The following is a 22,633-nucleotide window of genomic DNA, read 5'->3' as shown; positions in this document are numbered from 1 at the left end:
TATATATATATAAAATAATATATATATATATATTATATATATATATATATATATATATATATATATATATATATATATATATATATATATATATATATATATATATATATATATATATATATATATATATATACACATATACACACACACACACACACACACACAGTGGAACGTCGCATATCCGATGGTCACATAACCGCCCTGATCAATTAACCGCCTCGCTAAATAAATACATATTATAAGTAGGCTACGAGAGTATATAAAAAAAAAAAAGTAAATTCAGCTTCCGCGATGAAAACAGAAAGAAGCCGTTGTAACAGTCAACCTTTTGGTGCATTCCCCTTTAAGAGAGGCGGGCTGTATGCGTGTGTCAATCAGCGGCCTGAAGTAGTGACGTTTCAAAGCTTTTTTTTTTTTTGTGTGTGTGGTGTGTTTATATGATGGAGGGCACACTTGCAGATATTGGCAGGGTGTTGCTGTAGCTTTTAAATGCATTTGAATAAAAGATGCCATCAGTTGCTGGTTACTGTACGTTTACCGTTTGCTGGGAGATGGCTTATAGCAAATCGCATAGCAAAACTGTGTATTTGTAGCCTAATTAATCTCGTTTACGTTTGCTTACTTTTAAAGCCACAAGTTCCCAATGTTTAAAGCAGTTTGCGTGTAGTTTACAATTCTCCGCTACTGGATTACTATGTGATGCTCCTTACCAGTGATTTTCTGCTCAAATGAACTCTCCCAGGCATACATTTTGATTAGTTTAATGCAAGTCAAAACTTCATTCATTGTGCGCACTCTAGTGTCTGTCACAGGTATTGCTTTCCTTCGGAACGCAGTTGTCAGCCTTGCCGTCAACAACTGAAAACAACAGAAAGGGCTAATTAACGAGAGTTGGTTTGGATCCAAGGTATGGTACAGAAAGAGACCAAGTGCTAGGAAACAACAGCAACTTGTAAACTATCATGTTGTTTATATAAAATAAAAAATAAACTTGAGGTTTTCTACCCAAGAACAAAAAGATCTGATGCTAATAAAAGGAGAACACATTGAAGGTTGGGGGTCATCATTCCATTAGTTTTGAAGTAAATTGTTTAAAACATACCTGTATAGGGATAAAGATGAGATATACCAAAACGCCAATGAGTGCAGTATATCCAAAAACATAGCATGCATAAATAATGCAGACTATTAGCAACACTGGCAAGCAAAGTGAAAATGTGCAAAATAAAGCAGCATCAAAAAGTCGATACCCGTCGTTGGAAAGTATGTTGATAACCTGTCAGACAAAAAAAAACACCAGTGTTTATTCAAATTATTTTGTTACTAAAGATCATCCTTTTGTATTCAGTTAGAAAGGGTTTGCAGGGTTCAGATTTGGATTTGGACAGGCTTGCACCACCCAAAAGTGGGCAGAACCCACTTTTCACATTATCTTATCCTCTACCATAACGATACACCCACACTGATTTAGTCTCACCCATTTTAAGATAAGACTTCTGTGCATCCAGATTAATACATTTACATTCCCATTGGTAGTTTTAGCTGTATGTTGTTAAGGCTTCTACAGCAGACGTGCAGGCGCCCTATCAGCCACAAGAGTTGCTGGTGCGTGGTGAACTGGGGATTACCCTGCTGATCTGAAACCTCCCCACCTGGGTGGTGCTTGGCCAATTATGCATTGCCCCCTGGGAACTCCCGTCCATGATCGGTGATGACATAACCTGGACTTAAACCAGCGATCTCCAGGCTATAGGGCGTACCCTGCACTCCACACAGGGAGCCTCTACTGGATGCACCACTGTGGAGCCATTGTGAACGTGTATATTTAAAAACATCGTAAACGGGATTTAAAAAGTACCCTTAGGTTTATCAACAAAAAATAATTTACCGTTAATAAAACTACAAAGCTTTAAAGACAAGTGCTAAAGCATCAAGATTATAGTGCATTGACATATATTTAGTATGTGAAGACGGGAAATATATTCAGAAAAACATAACTAACGTTCTTAATAAATAATACAATATTTGCCAATAGTTATGTTCCTTTGAGAGTTAATTTGTTTGTTTTAAAAGCTAATCACATCTTGTAAAAACTGTGCGTGCCTTGAAGGTGATTGAGTTGCCAGGGTCATCTCTGTTTGCGGTTGGCCAATCATTTGAGAATATAGTAATAAGAAGGCATTTTGATTTTCCTGAAAATATCTACGGACGCTAACTCTTGAAAAATTACCAAGTACGTTTGTCGGCACTGCAGGAAACTTCCTCATCTAGGAAGCTCTGAATCTCTAATAGAAAGCAGCTTCGACTGGAAAATGTCAAAGAAAATATATTTATGCAACTAAACCAAGAACTTGGTTTTTGAAACTTAATAAACTTAAACTGTGTTTAATATCTGAGGTAACTGCTTTGGTAATTGTAACACTTTGCTAGAGACATTAGTAAAAATTGCAACTTAAAATATAACCAAAGCCAGTAATTGCTGGAAAAAAGAATCTTGTATCTATTTGAAGGCAAAGTTTGGACAAATTTCTTAATGTTACATTTTTCAAAACTGCTAAGCCGTGTCTACTGAATCGGCTTGCTTTTGAAGGACAAAGAACATCGCTTTTCATCCAACTTTAATTCTACAGGATTCAGAAGGATCAGATTAAGAACCAATGTTCATTGAGAGATTTGTTTTTGCATTTCTGTTCAAACGTTCCTCTTACAAAGTTTGGTAACTATACATTTTATTGAACTTAAGGGTGCATACAATTGGGAAATTAATTATGTGTAATGGTTTCTGATTAAATCTGAAAAATACTTTGAATTTGCTTTTAATGTCTGTTCTGCCAATGCTCAGATGCTATTTTTATTGAATTTTACTTTTCAAGATTTGTCTGTTTACTTTAGTCTGATACTTAAAGCACTGATATTAGCTGATATTAACATCTCTCAACAATTAAAGTATATTAAATATATTAAGTTAATTTTCATTTCTGCATTTATAATTAAATTGTGAACATTTGAAAATGAAATCTTAAAATATAACTCACAATAGTTTTGGTTATACTTATATTTCTATACTGTAATAATTAGGTGCAATTTGCTATAGATGTAAAGTAACAATGTAAAGCATACTGTACCTCTCCAACAGAGATGTTACCCAAAGCCTTTAGATTCACCACCTTCTGGAAAGCCACGGCAGAGAAAGCAGATTTAAGTCTAACTGCTGTTCGAAAGTTGATAGCCCAAGTCAAAGAAATAAAAAATGCTTTGCTGAACTCTGACACAAAAAGTGCAACACAGAGGCCAATCCCATGAATGCGGTCTGGAGAGAGAGATTCAACATGCTGAAGAATACTGAAAACCAGAACCCCCTGTAATAAATAAAATCACATATTAATATTGACAATAGTCAAACATACATACTGTATAGAATAATGTATAGGCTGCAGTGCATTCCACATTATTTATAGCATGGGCTATGGTGTAAATATAGCTACTGTCCATGTAATATCATATATATATATATATATATATATATATATATATATATATATATATATATATATATATATATATATATATATATATATATATAATATAGTCCGAGTCACTCTCATTTGAGTTCAAGTCTGAGTAATGAGTCCTTTACGAGTCTCGAGTCAGAGTCCTTGAAAGTTTATAGATAAGCTTCAAGTTCAAGTTTGTGGACGTTGTTTTTCACTTTGAGAGAAGCCGTGATCTGGACTATAAAGCCGGTGTAGTGTTAGTAAGTGTTACATCGTCAGAATGTGGTATGCATACCACACTTGACCAGTGAAATGTCAGAAAGTGATACAATGCCAGATTGCAAGTCATGCTGTCACACTTTAGTACAAGTGCAATCCATTGCAATCTGATGGGTGTTTCCCTATTGTCAAAAAGAGGTACATGTACCATTTATTATACATTATTTTTTTTGCAAACTTAAACTGGAAACAGACAATTAATTTCTCTAAAAAGAAAAAAAAAGTACACCACAAAGTTGCACAAGTAAACAAAATGTACAAGAATCAATGTATTGCTTATGATAAATATTTGCATACTATTTTCTTAGTGGCCAAAAAATATGATAAATTACATTAAAAACAATGTGAAAGACTGGAAAATATGATCAATTCAATTTACAAAGAAGTAAAAGACTAAAAACAGCATAGCGTACTGGATTTGAATGAGCGCTTCCCTGCTTTCTTATTGGAAGTTGTTTAGGCATGTGTGAGCAAGAGCAGTGTACTGACTACCACTTTTTAACACATACCTGAAAATAACACGACACCGGCAAGAAATTAAAGTTACTTTGACCTCTGACTACAGCATCTACTTTGACTTCAGTTGGGCTAAAATCTGCCAATTTGATTTAGACATTGCTGGAACTTAAATAGTACATTTAGGGTTATTCGTATTATTTGTTTCGCAAAACAGAAACGTTTCACTTGCATTGCATTTGCACTTTAAGTAAGTAATACAATTATGCATTGATGAGATTTTGATGCAGTTCATTTGATTTCAGATAATGTATATATTTTTTTAAAATCTTTTTCTTTTACACAAAAACGTATTACATGTATTTCACCTTTGTGTAGGTTCATAATGGAATAAAAACATGTTCACACAGATTTTTTGTTTGACACTGCTTAGAGTATTGTTAATAAAGAGTTATTGTTTTTCCCTCATCCATATTACCATAATACATTATTTTTATTTTGGTAAATTAAATGGTATTAAGTTATTCTGTCTTTCTTTTTTGCTATCAACCAGCCCTGCTGTCATAACAGTCTATATATCTGGTGTTTGATGGTAGGCAATTTTCGATTTGAGACTTTCGTGCCTAGTTTTACACTGAATTTCCCAGGCGAATCCATTTACATTGCTTGCAAACAGTGATGGCGTGTGCTAGGAAGGAGTGGAGATTAGAAGCAAAGCTCTTTAATGATTAATCGGTCAGATTAATCTGTTAATCAGATCAGCCTAACACACACACACACACACACACACACACACACACACACACACACACACACACATATATATATATATATATATATATATATATATATATATATATATATATATATATATATATATATATATATATATATATATACTAGTACTTACTGGTCCTATAAAACTGGCAGCAGTGAACAAAATGGAGACACAAAAAGACAGGATAATACGAGTCTTCTGAAAACGAAAAGCCACACGTTCAATTGAAGCCTTCTCAGGTCCAACCCTAGCAACCTCCTCATCCCACAGCCTCTGCAATCTTAATCAATATACAGCATTCAAAGAGTATACTGTTGTATATACCTTATAAAAGGTATCAGGTACTGAAAGCTTCAATTTGAGAAAATAACTTTTATTACATAGTTGAGGTCAACGTTTGTATTTCATATTGAATAATTTGTTAACTTTTTTATACAACGTGTGAAAAAGAAACCCACATATAGGAAAAACAATATATTTTATTGTTACCTTTTTGCATTAACATCTGAACCATCAACTGGCGATAAAGAAGGTAAGGAGTCTACATCAATCTGTCGCCTAAAGACTTTCCACAAAATGGGAGTGATCCATGTAAACATAGCCAGAGAAAAGAAACCAGCGTCATCTATAGGGTTGGCAGCGGGTGGTCTAAAACACGAAAAAGACATGTATAGTATAAACTTATACTTATTTTGTATATGAAAATATACATACAAAAATGTAATACTCTCATTATCACAACCAGTGACTCAATGGAAATAATTCCATAATTATTACAAGTTTACTCAATACAATACAAGTTACAATAATAATATATATATATATATATATATATATATATATATATATATATATATATATATAATATCATATTCCCGAATATATATTTTTGTTGGCTGGTTGAGGGTTTCGGCGTAATTAAAACTTTCTTGAAGTTCTGTGGTTTAAACGCCGACTCATCACCAGGCAAGCAAGCAAACCAGCTCAGCAGCTTGCTTTCTGACATTACTCTTGTAACCGAGCAAGGTTGCTGTTTACAACCTTACAGTCAAATTTGCCATAAATGTAGAAATATGCATTTCATGGCACAATCCTCACTCAATAATACAGCAGTACAGGGTCTGGTTACCGAGGGAATATTATACAAGGCCACCATTAGTAAATACGAGCCAAAGGCGAAAGTGTAATCCTTCCCAGATTCATTCCCAGGTTATTATAGGATGCTTCTCATTAGGTCACAAAGGCTCCAGTTCACAGCACAGCTGTCTTGGAATGCATCCACTGGGAGGATATCACTTTATAATGACTGGTGAGCAATTTTTCAATAGGCTGATCCAGTTGAAATTTCCCATAATAGACGGCTGTGTGAAGTGGGAAACACATGCTCATTAACACCAGCAAGCTGTCAAACTGAAAGGAATTCCAACTGTACCTCACATTTTTGCTGTCGCTCGCTTCTCAGTCTGGGAAAAAATTGCTCACCAGAGGTTATATAAAAATACTGCATGGGGTAGCGTGAGCATTACATTTTCATATCATACACTACCCCTTGGAATATTCTGTAAATACACTGAGTGCCCTTTAGTTATCACTTAAACGTGCACAGCAGGGAATTGCAAGTACGTCTAATCGAAGCTTTGGTAACATCATACATCATGTATGATTTTTGACAACACATTGATTAACTTTTTATTAATGTTATAGATTTTTTACATTTTGTATATTTTGTACAATGTTGTTTTTCTTTTTTACTCACGTTGTAATGCAACGGACAGGGATCAGGTGTTTCAAACTAGCATTATATCTCTTTCTGGGATGATCATATTCTGTGTAATCCAAAGGTGTTACACTACCACCAGGTGATAGGTTCACTATTCCAGTTGTTTCCATATACCAGGGGGAATTTTCTGGCTTGCTTTTCTTAAAAATAATTATAAAGAAAAAATACTTCAAATTACATAAATTACATATGTAGTTAATTGTTTTTGTAATATCTGGAAATTATGTTAATGATATGAGTCATGAATGAATAATTTCATACTGAAACATTCTATTTATAAAACAATATGTTTTTTTTTTTTTTTTAACATGCACATTTACAGTAACCTGCTTTTTATATGCCTCACAAAACATATTCGGTCTGTGAAACATTGAATCTGAGCGTTGCAACAACCAACGGCAACCCAGAAAACAAAACTGATAAATGATGAGTCCGAAAATGCTGGTGCCAACAACAGAATTGAATTATAAAACATATCTTGCTTTTTTGTGGTATAGGTACAGTAGAATAAAAATATAAATATTGCAAAAAGTGGAAAAGATAAATAAAGTTGCAGGTTTATAAACAGAGTCGTGTGCTTAACGTAACCAGACGACTAACCAATTTCACAGGGGAGTTGAATGATATCTGGTGACACCTGATTGGCTTGTTTAGACTATTCTAAAAATGAATTATTAATAATACTTACATATGATCCATCACTAAGAGTTCCATCAGAGGTGGAATAATCTGGATCAACAGCATATTTTTTATTTTTAAAAACCATTTTCAATCCCCAAAATGAGTCTCTGCATACAATTGCAAAAAAAACCAAAATTATTTTAATAATAATAATAATAATAATAATAATAATAATAATAATAATAATAATAATTAACATTGCACGTATGAGTATGTTCGTGTTATTGATAAAACAATAGAGTAATTTTTTTATAGATATATATATAGATATCTAGATAGATATCTATAGATCTATAGATATCTATCTATCTATCTATATATATATATATATATATATATATATATATATATATATATATATATATATATATGTGTGTGTGTGTGTGTGTGTGTGTGTGTGTGTGTGTGTGTGTGTGTGTGTGTGTTAAGCTATTAAACTCAAAATACACTTTGCATTCCAAAATACATGTAAACTATGGTTCTTAAAGAAAGAGTACAATATTCAAAAGTCAATATTCAGTAATGATAACAACTAGTATAAGATTTTCCTCTGTACTCTCTTTACACCAAATAAGTATGCAGTTTAGATGTGTACTGTATAAGCACATTATATCCATTTCTGTATTGAAATTCCATTAGAAAAACCAAATACCTGAAAATACTCTATCATCAAGGGAAGTGAACAAAGGTAGCTTCTATCCTTCTGGTGCACTTTAAATAAATCTTCAGTTTGATTGTAGTGTTGAAGGACACAGTGTTATATCATGTTAGTCTAGGTCTCAAAGGTTATTTTGTACAGAGGTACTCATTCATTTTCAGTAGAGGACAAACCTATTGGTTTATTATCTGGCCACATAATGTGACTCTGTTTGTGTAAGACATAACTGTCTTAACTAGGACATTAAGAAAATCATCAAACCAAACAAAGAAGGATAACAAAATTGACTGAACAAGGGTTAAAGGTAATGTACCCTTTTTATAGCTTCTACAAACTGCAAACAACTGCCATTCAATACTGTAAATACCATACTGTACATTTTTTTTTTTTAATTCGTAATACAGTTGGTGACCTAAGCTGGTACAGTAATACAGTCCATGTGGGCACCAATAAATTAAAAGGTCATTTTTATTCATCAATGATTGTGTTTTTTTTTTTTCATTACGAGTTTGGAGGTGTGAATTTGGAAGCAATTTAAATTTGAGTAAATACAGTAAGGTATATATAGTATGGAACTTGTTACATCCTTGTACTTAAAATGGAACTACCATATATTTTCAGAAATTGTACAAGTGAGCCTACATAGGATTCAATACAAATGGAAAAGATATAAGAATGTGGCAACAGACAAGCAAATATATACTTTGGTAGTTCCATTACATTTGAAACAACTTCCACAGTAAATATTTAATTTTTGTCTGTATTTCATAATTGCTGTACATGCCATAGTTACTGTGGTATATGCATTTCAAAGTTTATATGAATGCAAGCAGAAAGGAAAGTAACACTTGTGTCTATATAGGTTTGCATTTACAAGTAGATAAGAAGGCTCATGTTTGAAACATGACAGGTATGTGCTTGGTGGTAGCTTGAATCACATGAGCACACTGAAGAGAGGCATCCAAGGTCAGGGATGGGGGAGTACACACAGAACCATGGTATCAGTCAATCAGTATTTATTTTATATAGCGCCTTTCATAGTGGACCACCATCACAAAGCGCTTTACAAGATGGTGATAGTGGTAGGAGATAATGGAAGGTGACACTGCAAAAGCAACAGATAACACTATGTAACACAATTTTTGTTCCTGGGTAGTAAGTGTTATTTCCTAATTGCTTATGCCTCAAAAGTATAGAAAATGGCTCTTATTCCCCACAAACTTTGCTTTTGTGACCAGGACAGTGATATTTCAAAATATCACTATTTCCAATGGGAAAACAGGCAAATGTGTGTCTTTTCATTCACATAAAGTCAGAAAAAACAACATATGAATCCAAATTAACATGTATTTATACTAAAGTAATACAAAAATGACTACAAACGATTTAGAAGTGAGTAGTTTTTCGAGATTTACGATTATACTGTAAATACTCAAATTGACACAAGAGCACAAGCCTTGGTTTTGTAGAGGACTTTAACACAACTTACAGAAAGATACATGCTAGTGTGCAACTGTGGAAATACAAATTCTAGCTGAGACGCAGACAATCATCAACACCTGCTGCCAAAAATTATTGTGAAGTGACAATCCGAGATTTAATTACTGTAATAACAATCTTTCAGAAAACCCTACAATCAGTCTTTTTGGGCTCTGTGAGAGACCTACAGTAGAGAACTACTTATACTCACCCTTTATCTTCTGTAAAATGAAGCATGGGTTTTGAACCTGTGTCACTTGACACACTGTTAATGATTAGACAGCACCTCTCTCTCACTGGAATTGAAAGTGACTCATGATTTAATACCTAAGCTGCACAATTTTTATATGTATACAACAATACACTACATCAGCTCTTTTAATACAGTATTCATGGGCCTGACAAGTAATTTGTTCAAACATTTTTTTTCAGAATATTTGTTCAAACATTTTTTTCTTTCAATTTTTCACTTGAATTAGCAAAACAATTACTTCTGCTGGTGTTTGCTGTTTTGTGTTCGACTTACTCTGGTATGCTCAAATTGATTTTTCTGTTACAACCTAAGCATACTTTGTTACTGAACAAGACTACATTTGGAAACATACAACACAAACTACAGTCAAAGTACAAATCTGCACACATTAGAATGTTGTAGATATTTGCATGCTGGAAACATGCTATGGGAAGAAGAATAGAAATTTGTAGTAAAACACCAGAAAACAATGGCAATGAGGGCACTGCAAGAACAAACAATGCACCTCCTTTTGCATATACAAAGCTTAGCTGACTCCAGACCGTTCTTGAGGCAAATTATGTCGTACCAATATTAGGTGGATATCCTAATTACACTCAATCACATATAGCTAAACATCAATGACAATACAACCCTGCCATAGGAACTCTGACAGCATTCATTCATGGCACTATACAGACTACCAATTTAGGGTTATTTAATAGTAGTAGTAAATTAGTAAACTGTGATTAGATTCCCTGCAAATGGTGTAGACTGTTATATTAAGACCTGTTCAAATATTTACTTATTGCATAATACAGAAAACATTATTTTCTGGAAACCAGGTGAACGGTTATTGTTGCAAAGTGGAAGTGACCTTTTGTACCCTTTTATAGTAGGTAAAAGGGATAACCTGTTCTGAGCCAGCTCCTGAGTCATTTACTTTTATCAAACACTAGAGTTTAAACACAAATATGCTTTATACCACCTACATGTTCACAGTAGTTCATTTCTCATATGTTTTATTTCCTATACAGTGTGTTCTTTTTCATTTATTTTTTTTTGTTGTTATTTTTGCTCAAATAATTGCTGTGTTTAGTAACTGTTCCTTCATCTACCACTGTGCCTGCTTCTAATGTACTAGACTAGAGGGTCTGGTATTTCATATACAGGCTAACTTCACTATAATGAACCCCCCTGGGACCTGGAGAAATATTCGTTATATCAGGATGTTCACTATAATATGGTTTGGCATTTTTCTGTATCAGAATAATGACAAAACAGCAAATTTTAATTGAGCATCAATGTATAGCACTTTCATGAAGATTCCTTTCTATTGATCAACATTTAAATGGTATTGTGAGAAGGTACTCGTGTCACATGTGTGGGTAACCGGATTGCAAGACAGAGAGACATGGGAGTTGTAGTTGAAACATCGGCACAGGTGCATAGGATTTATTGAACACAAAACAGAAAGTAAACAAATAACGGTGGTAACGCACTGAGAACACATGCAAGACAGGCGGCAGCAAGTCTCAACCGAGCGCCCGTCTTTAAACAATCATTTCATCAGACATAACAACTTCAAAAGAACACAAAACAAATCCGTTTCCACATATACAGTAAGTTATACCCCCCCACCCACCCCCTCCCCCCGTGGTATGTTTAAGAGATAGCAGTACAGAAATGAAAAAGGAAAGAATGTACACTTACAAACTGAATACAGTAATTACATGTCCTTTCTCTTGAAAAAAACTATCCAGCATAGATTGCGCCTCACCCCATGCATGATTCATACTACAGTAGGTCATCTTTGAATTAGTCAACTATGGTCTTTGTTTTCACTGAGAGAATAACACACTTGACACTGGAGAAAGTTCAGCATCAGTCAATACTGAGATCGTTGTATCCTGGTCGAGCCTGTATGTGATCATTCTAATAGGGCGAATTTGCATTGAAAAAAATAGTTTCTTGCTGTTGGGATCTTTAAAAACAGGTTTCCATTATAACAGGTTTTTTTTATAGTGAAATTAATCTGTATAACCTTATAGTTGCAAGGGGGGCACAAGGGTAATAGTTTGTAAAACTGGAAAATAATTGATTGATTCATTGATTCAGTAGAACCTGGTGAATGTATGCCCAGCTTACATTCACTACATTTACAGAGTAGCCCAGCTAGCCGCAGTACAAATGTCAGTCAATGAGGCACCTCCAAAGAATGCCCATGATGTGGCTACCCCTCTAGTAGAATGTGCAGCCTCCCTCCCTGGTGGGGTTAGGACGGTCTCATTATAAGCAGTCGATACTGTGTCCACAATACAGTGGGCCAGTCGTTGTTTTGATAGGGCTTGCCCTAGGGTCGTTCCACCATAACACCATAGCACCGTCCACACCAAGCACAGTCTGAAGCTGCGGCAGGTGTGTGTGCACCAAAGTACCAAGGGCTGAGCGTGCACCAAGGTACCAAATCACCAGGGGGCAACGAATGCAGCGGGGTCTACCCTGACATCATGTAGTCACACACCTGGTCAGCGTACAGCATGCACCGGGGGGAGACACACAGGCCTAAGCTGCAGCAGACGAGAGCTCAGTTAGTTTGAAAAAGAACAGAGCAAAAGGGAGAACACATATTGCCAAACCTGCATGAATGACAGCCGGCAGAGTCACTCAACGAGACATGCAAGCCGAGCCCCGGAGGTGGAATGGTGTTCTCCGTGAAGGTGTTGGCTGAAAGAGAACACACACACACACACCAATACTGCACAGGTAGTCACACTCATACGAAGGACAGCCAAGAAAAGAAGGAAAAAGACACTCAAAATGGTGCCACTGATTCCACGACAGTAGTAAGCCAGCCCTCAGCACGAATGGAAGTAGAGTCAGTGTCATGCAATAAAGTCAGTGTCATGTGATGAGTTCCACAATATTTTCAACTCGTTAAACCTTGTTCTGGCAAAAACCTATGCTGTTTACCTGTAGCACATATTTTTTTGCACTTTGAACTTTTAAAAGATACTAGAGGCTCTCATATTGTAGTTAATGTTTCAGAAACAGAATATTACTAACCTAACTGCTAACCTATTGCCTAAGACAAAAAATTGCATGTCATCGTTACAGGAAATGTTTTTTTCCAGTATATTGTCTGCTTTTTTCTTGTGGTGTACTTCAGATGGAATTTATTTGGTTACACTGGTGGAAAGAGTATACTGAAGCAGCTGTTCTGGTCAATTGCACTCTCAATTGCCTACACAGCTTTGTAAGGTGCCTGTAAATAATAATAATAATAATAATAAAATAAAAAAAAATCATGTATAAATAATCATTTTATACAAAGTTATTATTCAGTTTAATTTCCCAGTTTTCAGTAGGTTAATGATCTTTTTATATTGTGTCTCTAATTACTATGTATTTACATAGTAGTTAATTCATGTGTACTTACATATAACTATAATGTTATTATGCATAGTTGCATATAACCTTAAACCTAACCCTAACCCTAACTCTAAACTCAAACCTTTACTTAACCATAACTCCCCTAACCTTAATCATTTTCTGATACAATTGTGTACTTATGTATATCGTGCAAAAAGATTTACACATTAAGTACATTGTAACTATGCTTAATAACAATGTTAGTAATATGCTTACCTCCTATTATAAGGAAAAGTAGCATGAACAAAGGAATCAGTCTGGTGGAGATCTGCAAGTGATGGACCACTTCACCCTGTCAAGCAAAGGTCTTGCATGTGGTACCCTTTTGCGAAAAGTGTGAGTTTTTATAGGATTCGTCTCCATAGGAATACATGGAGAATCTTTATCAAGTCTAACTCTTACCTCTTTGGCAAACAAAAGCCTAAAATTTAGAGCCTTGTGCCAACAATTAATAAAAATATAACACCTGGTCTACACATTCAATCATGATCTCACCAGCTCATTTCTCGACCTCTCCTCTATCTAAAAAGCTAGGTGAAACAAAGAAAATAATACTATTTTGAATATATGAGTGTTGTCTGAAATATATACAACACTATTAGTTATGATTATATTGATTATATGTATTAATGTCTAATAATATATTCCCTCATGCCATTCTATTCTTCAAATTAGTTTTCCTTCTCTCTTTACAGGCGTGTGCTTAACAGATATTATAGGGAGCTTCCATCTTATGTTTTTCCCAATATAGAGTTTCTCTTCATGGATAATCTATTTGTTTTTTATTTAAGTGTAAGATTGTAATGTCTCTGTCCTATGAGTTTCCTAACAGCACGAATTCAGCTGAACTGCGGACAACCTCCTATTTTTTTCAGCTGCACAAAAATCAGCTAAAACCAGTTTTCTAGTTGTGCGCTTAGCTTTCCAATTTTCCAGCAATAATCAAAGTTTTTTCCAATTTTTCTATGGTGAGAAGACATTCTCTAACCTTGACGCTGTTTGATAAGAGAACTCCGCTCTTCATGTCAAATATTCCTTCACTTTCTGGCACGACTTCAAAACAGGCTCACAGCAAGTTATAAAGTTTTTACTTTCTTAAAATCCATCTTCTATTCTTTTTCTTAAAATTACTTTTTAAGCTTCTTATTTTATATTTCAATAAAAATCTCTTTATGTTGCGTCATCATTTTAACTCAGAGTCAAACTAGACAGTTTACTCCCTATAGAACACGATTATTAACTATTTTAAATGCGAACCTATCTTGATGAGAAATAATTTCATGTATATTATTATAACAGGCAGTGTTAAGCATATGGTCTTACACGCACAAATAGTTTATAGTAAAAAGCAAGCATATTAAACCGTATTTCAACATTTAACAACATTTTCTTAGGCTAAAAAGGGTGCTGCAGAAACTTGCATTCAATTCTGGGAATCAAGCCCATCTTGATAAGAAACTGCCTAAAAACTGGCCACTTGTATCAAACTATACCAGCTTCTACTGCATGATTTTATATAAAGAAAATACATAAGTTTCACTATCAAGAATTAAAACAGCATTACGCATTACTTTTGATTACACACTTACACAATTTTCCAAACTAAAGATTATACAAACAATACAAAGGATTATAACACATATTATTGCATCAATACATTTCATTTTAAATTCTCCAATCCATGTCCGGGATTTCAGCTCACTCCCAGCAAGACTCCACTTCGGTCTCTGGTTCGACTCAGGCAAGCTCAGTGAACACGATAATAGGCTCTCGAATCCATCGTCTCGCATCACAGGTGTGAGTCTCCATGGCATTGACTTTGTACCTACAAGACACTTGTACACGCTTAGTAGGGACACCTTCCTCACATTCTAATTTTCCCAGATGCGCCCATTTTACTAAGTGACCCTTTCACAACTCATGCATTCAATCCTCTTAATATCTTTTTGGGTTTACATTTAAATGAGAAAAAGAAACACCTACAGAATCACTGCATTCAAACAAGATTCTACAGTGTTTAGCCAAATGACTGCATGCCGGACAAAGTCTGAGCCCAGTCACTGGTGACTTGCTTTGGCACATATTACATGCACAATTAACAAGAGGATTATGTTTTAATTTATGTGTCAGGGTTACTTCTGCACCATGTACAATAGTTCTGGATCTGTACACATTGTTACTATATACTTCTTTCTGCTCACATGAAAACACTTTAGAAGGGATGCCATTCATCCAGAATACAGTAGGGGGCCAAAACTCACTGTTTTTCATATCAGCAGGCACCTAACTTGTAGTTTGTTTATCATTATTAGTGGACAAACTCAATACAACTGAATCTGAATCAGCTGATGAACCATGAGCCTTAGCTACTGATACTCTCCATACAAAAGGATTCAATGTTTTACTAACCAGCCTAGCTGATTCAGCGTTATTTGCGACACATGCATTCAAGAATTGATAAGAGATACCGTACCAGATTCCCTTTCAATTCGAAGACAACCAACAACAATACTTTGTGTCTGCCACAGGTCAGGTATTTACTGAGCATTTTATGTCAGAGCTGCTGATAGGCCCCTCCGGGGAGTGACGTCCTCGGTCACGCCTACCTAATTTATTGCCTCAATGATTCTTGAGGGAGAGGAGGTTCCAAATGGTCACACACCATAACGTTCTCCAGTCTGTCTGGCCGGGCGACCAGTTTACTACTGTGGACTTAAAGGATATGTATTTTCACGTCCCTATTTGTCCCGCGCACAGGAAATATCTCCGCTTCTCTTTTTAGGGAAGCGTCTTTGAGTTTTACATGCTGCCATTTGGCCTCTACTTAGCCCCCTGTACATTTTCAAAGTGCATGGATGCCATCCTGCCCCCCCTGAGGCTGCAAGGGATCAGGGTGTTGAACTATATGGATGACTGGTTGATTTGCTTCCAGTCACAGGAAGGAGTAGTGGTCCATGCCGTAATCGTGACAGAGCATCATCAAGGCTGGAAAAAAAGTAGGTCCAACTTAATGGTGAAAGTTACAAAGGACATTAGTGGCAGTTTAAAAACTGACAGAATTAAGAGCTTTATAGATAATAAATATCAAAATAAAATTATAAATATCAGACTTCTGTCTGGTTTATTCCAAGCCTGTGTGTTTTTTTTTTTTTTGTATTGAAATGATATTACCAGTAGAGGGCAGCAATATTCAAGATAAGAGTAGGAACTGCAGATCAAACTACCCCACAACTTGATTATGACTTCATGGGTCCTATTCTATTGGAGTTTCTTTCATTTATCCAGGATACTAACCTTCACTTTTGCACCCCATAAAAGAAAATTATACATAATATTTTAAAGTAGATTAAGAGATTTTGTATTCTCTGAGGTATGCAAGGAAAGCCCGAACTATTGTGAATTATGTGTATCTGTGGCCTTTTTTGATAAATAAGAGATTTTGTCTTGTTTATCTTTCTGCTGTGAAAAATCTTAGAAGTCAGCAGCATTTCTTTTTTATTATTGCTTGGATGAACATGCAAATTAGAAAAAGAAATATTACACTTTCAGATGTTTTTATGAATTTGACATTCATTAAGGGAATGGGCTTTTCATTTTCAAAAGTGTTATGCCAATGTTTTGGCAGTGGAATCTTTTCTTAATTATTTCTCCATACCTCTCACTGTGAGCATTTAAGAAACCAACATGCTATTATTAAAATCAACTATAATCCTTTGCAACTAATTATCTATTTAACAGATTAGCATCCCAGTAGATGCTATGGTTAGGCATTACATATTAGGAAACAAATACAATGCAATTAATTGGTAATCATTATCAATGTAGATAAGACTTAGTTAATCCAACTTTACCAGGCAGCAGCCTATTCTATTTTAAGTCTGTGCTCCTTTAAAAACAAACTTTGATTTTCCCATGGAGTTGTGAAAATCCATCTGATTTTAATGTGCGTTTTCATCGGTATCAGTTTGATGCCAGAAGACACTCAAACTGTTACTCATATTTGAGCTGCCTTACACTCAGTTGTCCTCTCTTTAAGAATTGCTCAGGATAACACCGGTGAACTGGAGCTCCCCATCAACAAGAAACTCGACATAGATCCACAGATGAAACAGAATTGGATGGTCCTTGAAGCCATTTCAACTACTGTGGAGATATTCAATACCATTATTTGTTAAATAATCTGTGTTTCCCCAAGACATGTTTCCCAGATGTTTTATTTTAAGACACTATTAAATCCATATTTATTTTGGCAATACAGCAAATCAAACACAACATAAGTAAGGATGCATTAACATTAGAGCTGTATAGGTGTCCTCATGTTTCATGTTTGAATATTTGGGGTCCAATAATCTGGCACAGCAATATAAAGTTGATAGTAGACATAACTTTTAAAATAAATAATTAAGGCCAAACGTCATATATATGTTTGTGTTAAAGCCAAGAGATATGTAAAGGACAATAGAAGGCTTGCTAGAATTTAGAACATCACCACAGACAATCCTATGAGACAAAACTTTATGTGCAACAGAGTGTTCTTGATCAGATAAAAAGTGCAACTATTTCAGAAAGGTGTTTTAAAACCACAAACTGACAGACAGACGATAGCCGTAAGCGGAATACTTGAACAAGGATACATCAGCAAACTTTAATATATCAATATTCTGTATTATAAAGATTAAAAGTCAGTGCTGCTGATATAATATATAGAGCAAGCATGTTGTTTTCATCATATTCAGAAAAGAAAAAAGGAAGTGACAAAGACCAGAACCACCTTGAAATCACAAGAAAGACCATTATATGCCACAGATAAAGCACAAAAGGGATGTGCATGTGCTATTATAAAAGGTTGATTTACTCCATCTTCAGCCACCAGTTCTGTCTAACCTGTATTGTTCAAACAATAATATATCCCATTATCTGTAAGTAAAGTAGATTTCCAGTGGCATTCACCTGGCTTGGGTGTTTGATGGTTTATTTTGCTAAACAGTGCTCTTTTATAGTAAAAGCCAACTATAATCTTGGAAAGGAAGCTAACTCAATACATCTTTGTTTTGATTACTCTCCGTCTCCCCACTACTCCCCCCTTATAGATAATACATGTTCTGACAGTACATCTCACTTCTTGATCATTTCACCTGAGTTTTTCTTTTTTTGGGAAAGGGACAATAAGTTTGGTGTATTGGGGAAACAAAGAAGGCGCATCCAAATACCTTTTTTGATTGGCAAATATATTAAAGTCTTCAATAAATTCTTCCAATATTAAAAAAAAAAAAAAATCTAAATATAACCTTAGGGTCATGACTAAAAAAAGGTCAAGTTACCTGGCTTCCTTTGTACAAGGTGCAAGCACCTTTTTGGAGTGAAAGGTGTATGTGGCAGAAATAGATGGCTCTTTGACAGAAACAGCTTAATTTATTTGAGGTCTTCCCAGTGATGATGTGAATGAGAATGTATATTGGGAGCCCCACTAACAAGATTTAAGTTTTTGCAGGTATCAGGCTTCTAAAGACTGTCACCCACACCTGTGGTGGCTTTGACAGACTCACTGAGAGCAGAAACTGACCCAAGACTGTCACAGCTACTGGAAGCAGGACGATATTTGTGATACAAATTGAACATATGTGAAACTGCAAAACATATTGTAATGACTGTAATGTGTTTTAAAGAATATAAAACCTGTAAAAAATATTATTAGCAGATGTGTTTAAGGTCTGTGTGAAGAAGTTCATTGCATTGAAGGTCAGGCCGGCCTGAAGAATAATCTTTTTTTAATTAGCCTTAAAGCATTCTGATCCAACGAGAGCAGAATGGCAAACTCTATGGAACAGAGTTAATATGCCAGAAGCAATCAAACTAGGTTCGATTATAGTAAGAAAAAACTAAAGTATTTAAATAAATAAGAAATCTAATATAACAGTAAGTAAATGTATGAGCAGTCCTAAGTTTTAATATTCAAGGCTGCATTTGCTGCCAAGTAGGTGCCTAATTAAAATTAACCTTCTGTGTATACTCATAGATTAAAATAAAATTACAATTTGTAGGAGAGATTGCTATATTGAAGTATCTGAATTAGAAATACATGTTTTATTTATATATATAAATCTCTTTTAATACACATATAAACTTGTTTTATACTTGGTAGCAAGGACAATATGGACTCCAGTTCGCCTAACTTTTTAGAGAAAGGAGGGGTTGAAAATGAGAACCATGAGATCATGTTGTAATATTTTGGAAAGGAGTTATATCCAATTAATTTTTTTATGTTTTTATATAATGACAATTAGTTTTAAAAAATGAATTCAACAGATGAGTCTAAAATATATTATTAATTCAAAGCTGTCAAGGCAGATTTATGATCAGACTTTTTTGAGACTCCTGATGTATTCAATCGAGGGAAAAGCCTATAAAAGCCCAGCAAGACCCATTCTGTACAATTGAACTTGATCTTACAAGCTGACATGGTCTAAAGTATAGAAATTATGTTTTAGTTTTAAGAGTGATATGTTGAATGTTTTAGAAAGTAACTGTGTGTGCTGTAGCTTGAAGGCTAAGCATATAATAACCATATCGGTATTATTGCATTGAAGTACTAATGCTGTTAAACCTGTAAATGCACTGGATCGCCCAGATTGCTTATTACTTAGGATGTACATTGGTCTGTGCAACCAAACAATCCATTTTTTAAAAGCATTTAATAAACCGAAAGAGCACTACCACTGCTCTGATTTGTTAAAACTTCAAATTAAATGAGACTCTGTGATTTTCTTGATTATTAAAAACATATAGCATGCCCAGTGACTATATCATTCATGTTGTGGTGTTGTGTCCCGCTAATTTAACTCAATGCTTTCATAATTAGGATGTAGCGGCTTAAGACTTAAAGGCAAACCGTTAAAAGGAAAATAAACAAAATTCAATCGTAAAAGATCTTATGCTAGCATTGGATTCAGGCACAGACATTATAATTTGCAAAGGGTTTAAAACATTTTGTGCGACCTGAGACAGGCAAGCATTCATTACTGTCACAAAATCATTAATTTTGTAAATGGATTATTTAAATGAATGTTATTAAATTACATACTTCCCTTTCTTCATATTACATCTTCTGGCTTTTACAATGCATGTAAGATATACATAATTAAAGGAAGGCATGTCAGAGGAAATTCATAAGTTATGGGCCCTCTTTTAAGAGACCACCTGTGTTAAGTATCCACTATTAGACTGTCCCTTGAGTGGTCTCTTAATACAGGTTTGACTGTAATACTTTTGTATTTAAAGCAATAGACTGTTCACAATGTTTTAAAGACAGTAGAACATTCTCACATGAAAACCTTACTTGCTAGTCTTCAAATCATATTTCCTGCTACCATGGTTACTGTATCATGGTCTCAAATGCCTTATTTTTTCACAGTTTTAGCTACAGATGAGAAAAAGTCCTTATAGAAATGTGTATGTTTAACCTTTTGTTTGATTCTAGTAAAGTTGGGTTTATATAGACCTTATATAACCATGTCATAAGCCCAAGCAAAGTCAGTAATGATGATAGAAGAGTAAGTGATGGGTGCCTTGACGAACCTCTACTAGTACAATTATATTTAAATGTTTAATTAATTCAACTTTCCATGATAATAACAAATAAAATGTACAGTTGGCCCTGGGTAATATTTCTAATCAAAATAATATATTTCATATCCTATAACAGCTCAAAGGTATTGTTCATAAATATAATCTGAATTGAATCCAAAGCTCAAGTTACCCACAATATTATGATTTGTGATTCTTTACAAAATCCAAACACTAAACAGATCATTTAATTAAAACATAACAAGCACAGAGGTCTCCATTGTTCTTCCATGGGGAGGCTGAACTTTAAAGCAGAACAATGCTTAACCCAAAGGATTCTGCTTCGTTTGCTGGATTCAGAATATGTTGAATGACACTCTGGAAATGTTCTCTCACAGAGGGACTTTTCCCAAACTAAAGGTGTTTTAACAATGATACTATTTTACCAAGCAAAAAGAAGTTGACCACACACAAAGAAGTCCTAGAAAGTCTGTATTATCTGAATCAGAACAATAAATGATCACATTTTGACCCTTGTGATATATCTGGAACAATAATACAGGGCTTTGCAACAAGCTGTGCAAAGGAATACCAAAGACACACAAATACCTCAATGATGTACCGATGTATTTTATGTACACGTATCAGTCTCAATCTATGTGTTTTTTCTATATATTTCTAATACCGACACATTACAAACCTGTTTCATCACAGGCTTCTTTAAGCTTTAGTTCCCTGTTCTATCCGACAAACTTAGAGTCACTTGAAGACAACTCTTTAACCCCTTTATGATCAAAAGTGTAAAATACTTATGAGAAAGAAAATCCTGAATAAGGATGATTTAAATATCACTGGAACGTTTTATTGGATGCTGCTATAAAACATGACAAGAACGCAGTTGCTGTATTTTGTATTTATTTCACCCCTTAAGGGATGTTAAAAACACCAGCAGGATTAATGTGGATGTTGTCTGGAACTCATATATTTGAATTATAGTACTATGACCCAATATACCATAATAACTCTAATCTTTTCCTAGTATTTTGCATTACTTACTAATACAGTTGATCATAGAGACCAGGAAATCAAAAAGTCTTACTAAAGGTTCAAGCTAAAAACAATTCCTCATGCATGGAAATTAATTTATTAAATCAAATACAGGTTTCACATGACATTTTTCTTTAATAAGAATTTTACCCTTCTTTAATTTGCCCTTTAAATGTATGCCAAGGATTAGGTAGTTAAGGTTTTAAAAAAATAAATAAATAAACTAAAATGAATTGCTATTAAAATGACCTCACTCAACTTTTAAAGAAGTTTTTTAGACAATAATATTTGCAGACCATAACAGCCTAGGTATTAAAAAAAAAATGCAATATTCAGGTTTCAGATGGCTCACGACGCTAAAACCTTTTGATTGTGCATATCTTCGGCAGCTTTTATACACCATTGGTTTTTATTCTGTCTCACTCTGTTAGATAATCTCAATGTGGCAGAGACATTCCCTTATGGTCTTTTGTCCACTGGCAACTGTGCTGAGACCTCAAAAACTAATTACAATTAGTCCCCAAGCATGCATCACATATACAATACATTACTTTGACTGCTTCAGCATGCGCTAAACTGCTTTTTCACTGAGCTGGTATCTGGGAACATTAAGGCCTAGATCATGTATTACAACTCAAGGAAAAGTATTTCACAGTAGGGTGACACTGATAACACTGTGTAACAATTTTTTTACATTTTTTTTGGTTCCTGGGTAGTAAGTATTATTTCCTAATTGCTTATGCCTCAAAAGTAT

At 34.6% G+C, this 22,633-nt stretch overlaps 1 protein-coding gene across 2 annotated transcripts in view; it reads right to left on the bottom strand.

Moving 5' to 3' along the window:
• LOC121325655 (ATP-binding cassette sub-family C member 12-like) overlaps positions 1 to 8,195 on the bottom strand; it is a 21,867-nt gene extending 13,672 nt beyond the window's left edge. The window contains exons 1-8 of one of the 2 annotated variants that reach the window (XM_041268494.1): positions 8,121 to 8,195; positions 7,476 to 7,575; positions 6,764 to 6,927; positions 5,497 to 5,655; positions 5,140 to 5,287; positions 3,126 to 3,359; positions 1,103 to 1,276; positions 711 to 858 (exon numbers count right to left, since the gene is read on the bottom strand). In XM_041268494.1, coding sequence (XP_041124428.1) covers positions 711 to 858; positions 1,103 to 1,276; positions 3,126 to 3,359; positions 5,140 to 5,287; positions 5,497 to 5,655; positions 6,764 to 6,927; positions 7,476 to 7,553 — 1,105 coding nt within the window. In that variant the 5' untranslated portion in view covers positions 7,554 to 7,575; positions 8,121 to 8,195. The remainder of the gene's footprint in view (positions 1 to 710; positions 859 to 1,102; positions 1,277 to 3,125; positions 3,360 to 5,139; positions 5,288 to 5,496; positions 5,656 to 6,763; positions 6,928 to 7,475; positions 7,576 to 8,120) is intronic. The other variant, XM_041268495.1, reaches the window with a different exon arrangement.
• Between the last annotated feature and the right edge of the window lie 14,438 nt (positions 8,196 to 22,633).

The sequence above is a fragment of the Polyodon spathula genome, chromosome 13 (assembly GCF_017654505.1).
Source record: "Polyodon spathula isolate WHYD16114869_AA chromosome 13, ASM1765450v1, whole genome shotgun sequence".
In the NCBI taxonomy this organism is placed as follows: domain Eukaryota; kingdom Metazoa; phylum Chordata; class Actinopteri; order Acipenseriformes; family Polyodontidae; genus Polyodon; species Polyodon spathula.
Note: the sequence above shows the minus strand (reverse complement) of the source record. Positions and strands in the feature narration are given on the sequence as shown.